The 14,386-nt window shown below is 44.0% G+C and overlaps 1 protein-coding gene across 1 annotated transcript in view; it reads right to left on the bottom strand.

Annotated features, from left to right (window-relative positions):
* TRABD2A (TraB domain containing 2A) overlaps nucleotides 1-14,386 on the bottom strand; it is a gene marked incomplete at its 3' end in the record, with an annotated part of 77,560 nt that overhangs the window by 55,605 nt on the left and 7,569 nt on the right. Inside the window, exon 2 of the mRNA XM_083884324.1 lies at nucleotides 13,113-13,673. Coding sequence (XP_083740450.1) covers nucleotides 13,113-13,673 — 561 coding nt within the window. The remainder of the gene's footprint in view (nucleotides 1-13,112; nucleotides 13,674-14,386) is intronic.

The raw sequence follows: 14,386 nt of genomic DNA, 5'->3' as shown, positions 1-14,386 counted from the left end.
AGAGCACGCAGCTTTGACCTGCAGCTGCCACCCCATTCTTGCCTGCTTAAGTTACAGTATCTCTGTTTCAGAAAACCTTATTGTCCTGTGCCTCATTGTAAGAAAAAAGTCTGGTTTCACATTAGCATAAAGACAGTCATTGGCCAGATAGATCAAAATGTACATTGATACCATGCACAAATCATCAGCTCCCTAGAAACAGTTTCTGTTTTAGGGAGAAATCTGGTGGCAACTTGAAGTCTAAATAATGGCAGTTCCACTTGGTCCTAAGGAAATTCGTTAAACTGGCTAATTGCCTTCACTAGAGACCAATTGTTTTGAATCTGATAGCATGTTTCCTCAACATCTAGGCCACTAGACATACAGCATTTGTTATATTGTCCTGCTGCCTCAAATACCCAAGAAAATTCAAGGACCAATTTGTCTGTATCTGGACGCAACCTTCTAGATCAAGTTTGTTTACACTTTCCTGTTATAAAAGCTTGGTCCTCAAGTCCCAGAATAATCGTGTAGCTCTTTCCTGGCCTATATCCAGCTCTTCGATGCTTTTTGAAGTGTTGACACCAGGACTAGGCAGCATTCCTGCACTAGGGTCCTCAGAATATTTCTCCCCTACTCCTATCACTCACCTGAAGACTGCAAGTTCCCTCTCAGCTGAACTACTGAGTTTGGCAGTCATGTTAACCGGTATCTTCCAAGCCTGTTGCACCACCAGGATATTCCAGACAAGGCCTCCAGTCCTGCTAGCTCAACATCTGTGCTTTGCTCTAGATGGACAGCCTTGCACAGAACAGCCCCAGAAAAGCCCTGCTTTTCAGGTGACTCAGCTCTGCTCCCACAGCTGACCTGTTGTTTTCATCCCCTCCAAAATCTCCATGCTTGTGGCAACACTTATGCAGTATTTGTATCACTGACAAAACCACTGGTAATGCAAGGCCAGGAACAGACACCTTTAGTACTTTTTTAATGAGATTTTTTAGTTTCCCTACTCACTTGTGGAGGATGACTCCCCATCTGCAGCTGTTTCATAAGAATGCACAAATACTCTGGGCTATTTACAATAAGCCACTTTGATTCTGTCTGGTGTGTACTCTTATATCAGAGTATCACCAGGAACAAAGTCAAAAGCCTCCCAAGCTATGTGTAATTATACCTCCAATTATTACCAGAAATCATACTCATATGAAGAAGTTTTCTGAAAAAGCCAGTTTACCATTCAGGGAAAATTGTCTAGTACCATACTGTCTTCTTTCAATTCTTCACCAGCTGCAGAGCTCATCAGAATTTCTGTGCTCTGACCAAAACTGAACTTCAGATAGTCTGGCAGGCTACTCATTGTCCCAGAATAATGCTCTTACAGTAGCTTTTTTCCCACTCCTCTGAATTTTTTCAAGTGCAGTTAATGATTCAAAGAACTCCTTGGCTTAGTCTCTAAAAATTATGGACTGTAATTTATTCATTGTTTTGAACATTTAAAAAGAATGACTTTTAACATTTTTCCTAATTACTGGAAGCAATTTTTCAGCAATGCAGAAAACATTTTCTTATGACCAAGATACAAATACAGAGTCTTCTCCTTTCCAAACATCACAAAGTAAATAGTGATTATTTCTGCTTTTTCAGAAATGCCTTTCAGTATGCCTTTTCACTCCCGGTCAGTAGGGAGCCTAAACCACTGCTATGATTTCAGAAAACTCTGATACATTTAAAGAATCCTTTCTTATTGTTCAAATCTGCTGCCCAAAAGCTCTTCACCAGTACCTTCAGTTCCTCCATCAATTGTCTGCCTTTGCTTGCAGATTACTTGCTTGCAGTTTATGTTGCTTGCTTTATTTTTCTATTCATTGTATTTTGACTTTTTCTGCTGCCTTAATCTCCTTTGTTAACCAAACCAGCTTTCTGTAAAACGAAAAAAAAAGTCTTTGCAAATGCAGAATTGTGGTATCTCGGGGATCTAATTAGGATTCTTGAACAATTCCCAATTATCATTCCCATTTTTATGCTTAAGTTTTTCCTTCTACTTTATTTGGCCTATAATTCTTTTCCATTTCAAAAAACTGACCCCCCCTTAGAGCACCAATCATACATCTTATTGGTTGGGGGTATATATTCTTTTTTCACATAAAAACAGAGTTCAATCATTATTATCTGTACCTCAGCAAGCATCCTTTTCAGTTCAGTGATTCATTCATTTTTTTATTAACCCGTATGAGGTCTGAAACTGCATTAGTCCAAGACAGCACCAAAACTTTCTAGACAGTGTTATTCACATATGTACTTTAAGTGAATAGCCTTCTCAGAGTGCAGAAGTACCTGAAGTACTTGAATGGGACTATAATTTTTCTCTTATTCTCCTCTAGTGGAGCTCAAGGAGATGCTCACCCAGACACTGTGTGATAGTGATAACAGGTACTTCCATCCCCTGCCAATCAGCTAAAACCTTGACCTTTCCATGTCTTCTTTTGACTTACCAACAGCTTCAAAGCCAGTAAAAATATATATGGTGTCACCTTCTCTTCCTTCTCCATTTCATCCTTCCTAGAAAACAAGGCTGTAGCTACTTTGCTTTTGAACATTACAAAAATGCAGCTTATCCCATGGGACTCCAGCTGTGACAATAGTCCATTTATCTTTATAAACAGGCCTTATAAATTCATACAGAGGTGAAACTTGTGAACAAATTACCCTAGCATAACAAGCTACTGTACACTGGACTGAGCAGCAGAGACTCTACAGGAGCTCAGACTTAGGCAGTACAGTGTGAGTCGTTCCACCAGAAATGCCTCTGTCAGAAGCTTCCCAACACTCTTGACATGCCTGCATTTTATAGAACCAAACCATATATACAAGCTGCTGCAAAACTGGAAGTGCAGTGGCCAACTGAAAGGTCTATATTACCCACTACTACCTGTCTATATTGCCCACTCTGGCCTCAAGGAGAGTATAGATATACCTCATCTCAGGATATCTGCAACTATTTAAGTACAGACATTTCAGCCCTAAAAGCTTCCAGAGACCATTTTGCCAAATATACCAACAGTGACAGGATTTTAGTTCCTCTCTCAAAGAGCAACCCAGGAGTTTGGTATATTTGCACTTTGGGTAATAGGCTAAAACTCCAGAGGCAGGAATTTCCTCCAGCATACACGGAAGTCGAGGGAGTTCTTGTAAAATTATAGGCATTGGCTATAACAGGTGACCCTACAGTGAGCTCATCTGGTTAGAGGACGGTGCTAATAACACCAAGGTTGTGGTTCAGCCCTGCAGGGACCATTCACTTAAGAGCTGGAGACTTGATAATCCTTGTGGGTTGCTTCCAACACTGAATATTCTGTAATCTGGAAATTTTCGTTCTGTGGTCAGGTGATCAAACTTCTGCACATTCCCAGCAGAATGAGCTGTTTTGGCCAGGATAAGGCAGGAGCTTGAAAACTCAGCTCAGAATAGCAGCATATCTGTCTAGCAGAGGCTAAGGGCATGTCTTTCCTGCTGAGACAGCTCTGGTCTAGGCTAGCAACCAGAGTTCCCAAAGCTGCCTGGCCCTGAGTGAGATGTCTAGTGAAACACCAGGGAGAGTGTTGATCCTGTGTAACCATGGAAAGCTAAGCTGCTTTAGTTTTCTTTACCAATGGATTCTGAGATAACTTACCCACCTTTCAGATGGCAGAGAAGTAAAAATTTGGGAAGAAACTAGTAGATTTTGAGCATCTGAGTGATTTAGCTAGCTCCCCTCTGCAAAACAGGTCCAAATCAACACCAAAACCTGCTTTTCACCTTTGTTCTTTAGGTGTGTGCAGGAGCCAGAACTCAAAGGTTTGCAGTTGGAGAGGCAGGAAGATGTTTAGGACAATGTCTAGATGAAATTTTCTCAGTGGTTAAAATCTTTAAGGAGCTAGTCCAGTATCCCAAACACAGGTAAAGCTTTTACTTGAGAAAACTGATAATTTGGTCTACGTTGCATCAGGGAACTGTAATGTCAGTACCAGAGTCCTCAATACCACTTTGTGCTGGCATACCTCCAGCAGCACACCAGAGCAGGGCCCCAGCTCTCCTGCTACTGTAGAGCATCTGGTGTTATTTATGTAATATGTTCCCATGATAAACACAAACACTTCCCCTGAGCTTGGAGGAAGCCCATGCCAAAAGATGATGGAAGACCAAAGACAAGGAACGGTATGATGCCATCCTATGCTGACTTCTCTCAAGCAGAAGTGAAAAAAGGCTTGTCCAGGCTCTCCACTCAGCCAAGTGACACACACCATGAAACTCATGTCCTTGGTGGAGGTAGGATGGCTCATCCTGTGTGACATCCCAATGAGCCAGCTGAAAGGCAGAGGGGCTAACTCTATATGGGGTGCTCCCAAGACAGCAAAAAGGCATGGTGTTCTCACCACAACACATGTCTCAGTGGAGTCTCTCCCTACAGCTATTACATACGGCCAGTGTGACCATAGCTCTCCACCAGACATACTCAGCAAAGGCAGCCAGAATCTCAGCTTTTACCTTGGAGAGAATGGGATAATGCTTGCTGTTCACATCAAGTAGCACCTGGAAGCACTGATTTATTTGCAGCGAATTTGGCCAGCTTTGATATATAGTTGCAAACTCAGTTAATTTGGGTTGAGCCTGATGGTCTCAAAATATGTATAAATATTTTCCTCACATGGTGCTGTCTGGGGAATATAGAGCGAGTGGGATACACTGATCCATACAGAAACAAAGGGTTTGAGTGAGTAAGATGCAAATCATTTTCCAACATTATGTGTTGCTAATGAATGCACTCAAAAATGCAAAACAGATCACACAAAAGCACATAAGATCAAAAAAAAATATTTTATTTGCATTTGTGTATCTACTTTTGTCAAAGATTAATCTGAGTTCTGGCTGAAGTTAGTAATCCTGCTAATCTTGTTAAGAACAAAGAGTCTGAGAGATGAACAGGGTCAGTTACTAAATCTTCCCTCAAACAGCAATAGGACAGGACTGACATCACAGTTAATTGCAGACTAAACACTGTTACACATTTGGTCTTAATTGACAGGACTGTTCTCAAGATCCAGGAATAAACCCTTCTAAACTTCTCCCTAGTGTAAGACTGCACAGCCAACTGCTCCCCACATACTCGTCTGTTCACACATGACCTCTGCCTGCTCAAGAAAGATAAATTCTATGTAAAGGAAGAACGTGTGGGCATCTGAATGCTCCAGCAGGGACATTGCCAAGCTTACTTCAACTGACCCCCTACATACCAGCTTCCAAGCCCATCTCAGTTACATTTTGGGAACAAGCTTTCCACATCTGCCCAGTGGAGCAGAAGCCCACAACCCACAGAACAACTCCTCCACTCACACCTACCCTCAATTCAAGCTGTCAGGGGCTGAGAGATGTCTTGGCCCAGAGATGGCACTTGGGACATGTATGAGATTCCCTGGTGTGACTATCCTTCATCCATCTGTCTAATCCCTTTGAAACTGTTCACACACCTTGGTGTCTGAGCATCTTTTATCCAGGCATGCTGGAAATGGATGATGTCTGGTGTGGATGTGCATATAGCTGCTAAGCATGCTGGATTATAAGAATTTTATGGAGGAACTCAATCTTTTCTGTATTATAAAAAAAATAATAAAATTGTTCCTACTCCTTCCTTTTTGCCTTAGGTTAGAAAAAGAGACCGTTATCTTAAAACTATGTTCAGGCTCATCCTACTTGCAATCAATCTTTTGAATTATCTAATAAAAGCCTTCATTAAGATTATTGAAAATAATTATAGGTTATAGACATTTTAAGTCAACAAGTATAATAGAAACAATACCCTTTCCAAAAACCTTGATAGCGTTTTGCAATTTTTCTGCAGTAAGACAACGGCACCCATGAAAAGTTTTCTCAAGAGAGGGTATGGCAGTAGGAATTTAGAGAAATACAAAACCAACACTTCACTACTGGAGACACAGGGAACAGAAACAGTACTTAGAAGACCTAAAAATGTAAATGCAGATGAGAAAGAACATATAAGTTGACATGCAAGTTCACCTTGACCAGGGAGCAGACAGGGACTGGACCAACAACAACAGCAACACTTCTTCCCTGCCAAGCAATGTGAGTAAAAAGGAATTTGACAGCTCCAAGCATGAGTGCTCAGCAAACCACTGTGCCTGAAAGAACCACAGTCGAATACATATGCATAAACAAGGAAAGATGAGGACAGTGACAATACCACTGCACCAAGCACACACATGACTGCCATGTCACAAGACAGATGCTGCTAGTCCTGGGAAGACACAACAGTTAAAACACAGAAAATGTGCACTTCTGGGACAGGCTCAACAAATAGAACATTAAAGAACAACCTGGTTACAGCTGTAATGCTCACACAAGTACAGCAGAGGCTCTTCAGTGGAATAAAAACCCTCACAAAATCAAACAGATGAAAACTAAAGCTGGGCTTTATTTTTCATCTGAATTTGTTGATGAAAACTAAAAATCAGTCTTCAGAACCACCATCATGAATCAGAAATGCTGTCAGTTGGGATACAGGACCCAACATGGATCCCCATGGATCCTGCAATCCAGTCTGGGCCAGAAGTACCATCCCACCAGTACTGGACAGGAGGGTGATAGGAATGGAGTCCAATTTTTAGGTGTGAAAGGTCTTCTACAACTTCTACAGGCATGTGCCTGTAAGGTGTCCAGACCAGTTGCAACCTTTTTGTCCAAGGGAAAAGCTGGTAGCTACAGTTCTATGCTTTGGGTTCTGTAATGGCAGTAAGTAGTGAGTTCTTGGGATCAGGCATCTGACAGCCACAGCATCAGACCACCATGATCCACCACTGTAATTCTGTCAGAATTTGAGAATATGCAGAGCAAAGCTTTGCACAGGGGCATCCAGCTTCTGAACAGCTGACTAAGCCAAAGCCATACATCTGCCCTGATCCACACTCCTTACTTTTGACTGAGCTGCTCCAAAAAGTATTCAGCTCAGAGCTTCTGTGTGCTACACTCTGAGTGGCGACTGATGCCTGGCACCCCTCAGCCTGCTGACAGGGCTATGCTCCTCTGCAGCTTGCAGTGGCAGGCTCCACCTGCCAGAAGTTAGCAGGATAACCCAGTTACAAGAGCTCTCCGAGCTATGCACACATTTCATTGCCCAGCCCTTGCTCACTGAGTGGAAAAGGAACGTGCACTGGCCTGCTCACACTGTAAAGCTGGCAGCCGGACACTTACAAGGAACCTTCTTCAGAGCAGCAAGGACAGAAGCCGCCACATTTGCCACTTGCCGTCTTCTGTTCATGCTGAGCTAAGAGCATTTTAATGGGAAAATCCAGCTAGCTGACAGACATATAGAATGCAAGTGCAAGGGATTTCAAAGCCCTACCACAGAGTCCAGGCTGCTTGAAACCAACTTGCCACCCTTCTGAATGCAGAAGCAGCATATCACCACTGAATGCCACTTTCACTGATGGAAAAACCCTGAAATCCCCAGACAGTTAAAAAGATCTTAATTAAACTGTAATTATTTCAATAGATACGCAAAGCCTTAGTTAATTTGGTTCCCACCAATTCCCCAGCCAGCCCATTCTCCACCCCTAATGTCCAGATGTGGAGTCTTGCAGGTTTGTTTACACATGAACTGCAAACAAAAAGAAATCTAGGTCACGGACTCCAGCAGCCAAAGATGCTAATAAGATCAACTCAGTTGCTCCAGCTCCAGTTTATTTGCACAAAACTCTGATGTTCCCTGATCATCTGAATAAAGAAGGTTGGCTCTAACAAATAAGTCTTTAAGTTACACCTGTGGGGCAGCAGATGCAATCAGGTTACTGCAAGCAGTGTCCCATTCAACTTGTTTAGCAATAAAATGCTCTGCTCCTCTGTCAGCTCCTTCATCAAGGAACTGCTCTTTGCCTTGCTGTGCTCCAAATCTGGACCTAAATTTGGACCTAATCTCCTCTTTGCAGATTGTGTACTATGTGCCCTATCTTGCTTGCTTTTTCTTTTTCTGAGATTCTCCATTACTGTCATTGTCAAAGATGAGCCTAAACCAAGGTCTTGTGAATGGAAACACTACCAGATCTGGCCTCATCAGCCCAGAAATTAAAGACAACTATTATAACTGATTAACCAAGTACAGCAAAAACTCCCTTTACTTGAAATGAGAAGACTAGAACAAATCTCACCAATTTCACACTGTATCTTCTGTGCCTAATTTCAAAGCATCACTTCTAACCCCCTGAGAAAGTGAAAAAATCCAAACCAACCAAAAAACCATGTAACACTTATAACAAAGCAACAGTGTCTTTGTTTCCTACTTTCCCCACAAGTATAGGCTTTTCCTAAACGGTCACTTTATACTAGGGTGGCCCTTTTACCCAAGTGGGTACACAGATTAAGCAGCAAAAATGATGTTGTTGTTATGTCAGAAGGGCTGTATTTGCCAAGCAGGAGTCTGCAGCTCTTATGGTCATGTTAGTGATCCAGAACCTGGAAGTGCTGGGAAAAGCAAGAATCTCTCAGCACTTTGTTGCTTGCAAAGGTTGGAGTTTTTTTTGAATAGAAACATAAACAAATAATGTCTTAATTAATACAACATTATCAGTGTAGAAAATTTTGTTTCATTTCCAATCTACAATGAGCTATACGAGGGACTGGCTGAAAGATGAAAATGACAAGACTTTCAAGTGCTCGGTCCCAGATTTGGAGCCAGGATTTCATGAGCAGTCAGTCCTTAGTGGCTCTCTTCTTCCAACTGCATCCCAAGCAGCTTTGAAGCCTATGTCTGAATATGCAGCAATGTATTCAGATGCTCAGTTAGGAAGAATGCTCTGACAAGGCATGACCACAGGAAAGTCATGTAAGGAAACAATTTTCAAATCAAGAACAAGAAATAGAATCTTCTACCAAGTGTTCCAGTACTGGAAAAGCCAAACTGGTCAGGGTCACAGCTGGGAAGTAGTGATGGCTGGACAATGTTTACACACATAACCATAGGTCCACACAAGGGTAGACATGAGTCTAAACTTCTTATGTTCAAGCTGAGACCAGTTTGTGAAGAATAGAGCCTGAACACCACATTACTGTACCAAAGCAAGTGTCTGGCACAGTACAAGGACCAACACTTGCTCATCTTCTGAGCCAGTACTAAACTGACATTCATGACACTACTGAAGCCAACAGCAAAGCTGTTTTGGGCTGCAGCACTAATGCCCCCAACACAGCAAACATGTAAGCACATTCATAGCTGGAAAGGGACAGCTGGGAGGGACTGACTCCATGCTGGAAGTCAGCAGTGGAAAATCGCACATCGCTACAAAGCCCAGATGCAGCTAGGAATGAGACCTATGCAGGGTATTGCAACAAGAGAGGCACTATCCAACAAGTAAGGGGGAATGGGAGAACAAGTCTGTAAGACAAACAAGGATGGAAACAGCATGAAAGAGGAAAAATAAACACCATGGCCCTGGCATGGAAACAAATTAACCTTTCCATAGTCCTGAAGTTGCACAGAACTTGGAACAAGAGAGAGGGATTGAGAAGGCAGTAAAGTATGTCACAGACTGTGCACACATCACAGTGTACTGAACAGAAATTATACTTTTATGATTTGGCAATGTGGGCAGCCAGCCTGAGCTGGGCAAGAATAGAGAGAGATGGAAGGTAAAATAAGATAGTCATAAATCAAAAGTCTTTGGTACAAAAAGCCAAAGAGAAAGAGCCTCTTGACAGGCACTGTTGGCTGTTGTATGTGTTGGGGTTTTTTTTCCATTTTTTTACTGTTCTCTCTTCACAAGAAGGAAGCAGCTAATTTGGGTTTGTCTGTACTTCACTGTTACTAAGCACTGTGCCCAGGGAGACTGTTCCAGAACTTAGCCTGCAATAACAAACACCAACAAGGCCTTGTTCAATAGAATGCACCAAAACAGGAACTTAGATAGTAACAATGTATGGTTTGGAAGTGGCTTGGGAGTCTGCCTTACCAGCCAGAAGAAGAGTTTTGGATGTGAAAGAAAGAGCAAACCCTATGCAGAAACAAACTGAAAACAGTGAACTTGCTTCTCTGCTACCTAAATAAATTCTCTGTAATTCTGCTGTAAGAAAAAAAGCATCTCCCTAGATGACATCCAGAGGAACCTGGACAAGCTTGACAAGTGGGTTCACAGGAGTATCATGCAGTTTAGCAAGACTTAGTGCCAGGTGCTGCAGCTGGGTCAGGGCAATCCCCAGAATCAGCACAGGCTGGGGCATGAACGGCTGGAGAGCAGCCCAGTGAGAATGACTTGGGGGTGCTGGTGGTTGAGAGACTGGACATGACCCAGCCATGGGCACTCCCAGCCCAGAAAGCCAGACCTGTCCTGGGCTGCATCCAAAGCAACATGGGCAGCAAGGGAGGGAGGGGATTCTGCCCCTCTGCTCTGCTCTGATGAGACCCCACCTGGAACCCTGCACCCAGCTCTGGGGTCCCAGCACCAAGTCCAGAGGAGTCCACCAAGATGGATTAGAAGAAAGAAGCATCTCTCCTATAGGTAAAAGCTGAGACAGTTGAGATTGTTCAGCCTGGAAGAGAAGGCTTTGGGGTGATCTATAATGCACCTTTCAGTATGGGAAGGAAGCCTACAAGAATGATGTTTTTACAAGGGACAAAGGGGAATGCTTCGGAGTGAAAGAAAGTGGCTTTAGATTACATATTAGGGAGGAATTTTTACTGTGAGACTGGTTGCCCAGAAAAGCTGTGGATGTCCCATCCCTGGAAGTGTTTGAGGTTGCATGGGGCTCTGAGCAACCTGGTCTTAGTGAAACGTGTCCCTGCCCATGGTGGAGGGGATGGAACTAAGTGATCTTTGAGGTCCTTTCCAACTAAGGCCATTCTGTGATTCTAGGATATTTCTCGTGCAGTGTTAAGACTATTCCTTATGGGGTTTGTTCCACTTTCCCCAACAGAAGTTTTTAAGTCATGACTGTGTGTTTGCTTGTTTGAAAAGCAGACACAGAAGTGGCCCAACACTGGGGGTTTCCAAAGAGCAGCACACCAAAGAGAATGATTTCAAAGAGTCTATTTCAAACTCTTTGTTTGGTTTCTATTAAACACATAATTAACTCTACTGCCTGAACAAACTGACAAGAAAGCTCTTAAATCAAAGACTTACACAATTGCCAACCATGAGAGTTCACAAGTCAGTTTCTGAAACAGACGTGGAATTGGCTTAGAAGCACAGAAATCATCTACCTCTGGATTTCCTTTTCCTTGAGCTGCCTGTATTAGAAATCTAGTAGTGGGCAGCAGTGGATGTGTGAATTTGCAGTGCAGCAGTGCTCCCTCAGACCCGCTCCCTCAAGGGACAGTACGCTCCTTCCCAGGGAAGTGAGCAGGCATGGGAGGAGCTGCAGCCTTCATGACACAAATGCACACCTCCACTCACCGTGGGGCAACCCTAGGGCATGATTTTCCCAACTAGAGGCAAATTACTCATGCAGTTTTTGTCTCTCTGGCCTTCTCAGAAGGTTGTGCAATTCTGGATGTTGCATCTCTGTGTCCCTTGCCCATGCAGCTTTTTGGATCACTTGGTATTTATCTCATTTGCAAAACAGCACAAAAGCAGCTGCTCTTTGAAGAAAGCTGTGAAGGCCTAAGAGTCAACATTTACCTGAGCTTAGCAGGGACATGATTTGCAAACAACATTTCTCAGTCTCCCTATCACTTTCTTACAAGGCAGTGGAGAAAAATACCCATGGCACCACTTCTATCATGATAAACTATAGGGGCAACGCCAGCAAAAGAAAAACACAGGCAATTACGTTTTATAAATCTTCAACCAGGTAAGATGTGGAAAAGAAGGGACTTCACAGCCTACTGCCAGGTTAGCTGCAAGCAAACAGCAACAGCATAAGGATTCAAAGCACTGTGTTAAACAAAAGACTGAAGATGTGAATGAGGTTGCCCAGCTCCAAGCAATGGAAAAGAAAAAAAGCCTTGCCTGCAGTTAAGGACTGCCCAAGTGATGCAGCCTAGACTGTTGTGCTATTCCTTGCACGCTGGTTCCCCCAGAAACATTGTCTGGGGTAGCAACACTTCAGACATTTGTCCTGAGCTGCTGTCCTTGCCCTGGCTGCATTGCACTCACCATCTGCTCTTTCCCTTCCAAACTGTGCATCAGCGACAGGACAGGCTTCAGGATGCAGGGGAGAGGGTCAGGCATCAGTCAAAACTCCCCAGCCCTATGACTAAAGGTCCTCCCATCTTGTACTACTAGGCCATACTGCAAAATGCAGGTCTTGACTATTCCTAAGCAAATGCCATTTCCACTCCCCAAACTAGCACCACCCTGCAGCGATGATACCACAGGACAGAGAGCAATGTTATTTCTGTGATCCCACTGAGCAGACAACAACAGACACTACTGCCTGGTTTATTTTGTTCAGAGAGGAGCACCTCATCCAACACATGGACAACAAAGAGTTGATTCTGCTGCGTGAACAAAAATGCTGAACTCCAACAGGTTTGCAAACACAAAGGCATTTGCACAAGAGCCTGTATTAGTCTGTGAAACTCCCTGAAGAAAGCTGTGCTGTGCTGACCCTCATCTGGTAGCAAAGGAAGGGAAAAAAAATCCCAACAAACAAAAAATACTTTTCCCAGTGTAGATACTGGGTCCCTATTCCTGAAGGCATTAAGATATTCACTATGATGCTTTTCCAACCAGCAATTATTTTCAGCACTATTCACAAAACCCCCTGCTGTCCCCAAGTAATCACTTCTTTCTAACTTGCTATTACAAAAACAAGTTTGACACTGAGCCCCAGCCTATCCTGAGCTCCTGCTGGGCAGCCCAGTCAGGGTCAGAGAGCATACATCCAAAGTGTCTCTGAGGGTGGAACATGCCCAAGGCTGCCCAAGGAAGAGAACAGGGGTTTTCCTGAGTCAGGCCTGGATGAATTAATCTCTGGCCTGATCTGCTGTGCTAGCAAATTCTCTGGAGGATGCAGTCCAAGGCACGGGCTGCATAGTGCAGACACAAGTCTCTGGGAAGAAAGCACTTACCCCACACCCCAGCCCATGCTGTTGCTGCTGCAGTATCCAGCTCGGCAGCTAGCTTGGCACCCTGCACACTACTTTGCCTCACCTGGGAGAAGTTCAGCCCATTGAGTGGGTGGCACTGCTCTTCTACTTTCTCCACAGCGCCCGTCTGTTTCCTCAGCCGCTCCGCTTCTTGGGCCAGGAACAGATCCAGGACGGGCATGCCTCGTGACTTGATGTCTACCTCTGTCAGGGAGTTCACCATCAGCATCACCCAGACCGGTCTCTTGCGCTCCCAGTTGCCAGCAATGGCATTGAAGAGGTAGTCAGCATACAGCCCTTTGCCTCGTTGGTCTGGGGTCATCCAGGATGGCATCATCAGCTTCACATACTCCAGGTGCCGCTTCAGCCGGCGGTAGATGTCACGGGGCAGCACGTCTTGGAGGTTCTCCCCCTGTGGCAGGAGCTGGCAGCTGGTGAGAGCTGAGATGGTGAAGGGATCAGTGAGATCCAGCTCAAAGTACACAATGTGGCTCTGCTGGAAGGCCTTCTTGGAGTTCTCTGGGATGAAATCCCAGACACGCGTGTACGGGACATGGATGGTGCCAAAGAAATAAGATGGGGGATCTCTCTTGATTGTCCACAGGAAGGAGTTCAGCTCATTTTGCTGGGAGAGAGGGAGACACAGCTGAATAAGTATACACATTCATGCCAGGCCACTGCAGCAGAGGGCTTAAGGAAAACATGGTGCCAAGCCAGCAGGTCACCCGGCTCAGCAGCTTGCTAGCAATAGACTCTTCCTAAAGTGACTCTGCTCACATGAAGTCCTTTTTGACCATTGTTTTTCTCAGGTTCTGAGGTAAAAAATCCATTTTCATTAAATAAAAACCTACAAATATTGGCTTGGGCTTCCTCCTCCTCAAAGGTAACACTGTGTCTTCTCAACAGTAATATCACCTGATACATCATCTGCATATCCCCCAAGAGAAGCAGCAGAGCGTGGCCCTAGCACACTATGATTCAAGCACAACTTACCCAACTTCTGCCTTTCATAAAGTCAAAAATTGGCATCACTTTGCTAAAGCAAAGCAGGACAGCAGGATTTCTATCATTTTCACCTTTCACTTCAGCACAGCAATGCACCTTTCATCCAAGAAACTGCTGTGACACTTCATCAGAAGGTGGTGCAGCATCATGGGTGAACTTCCCACTTTGACGATGCTGGTTTTGGTTGGGGTGAAGTTCATTTTCGTCACAGTGGCTGGTATGGGGCTGAGTTTTGGACTTGTGCTGAAAACAGTGCTGATAACATAGAGATGTTTTTGTTGTTGCTGAGCAGTGCTTGCACAGAGCCAAGGCCTTTTCTCTCTGTTGCATGAC

This window comes from Zosterops lateralis (assembly GCF_965231275.1).
Source record: "Zosterops lateralis genome assembly, chromosome: Z".
In the NCBI taxonomy this organism is placed as follows: domain Eukaryota; kingdom Metazoa; phylum Chordata; class Aves; order Passeriformes; family Zosteropidae; genus Zosterops; species Zosterops lateralis.
This window is presented reverse-complemented; position numbering and strand designations above follow the sequence as displayed.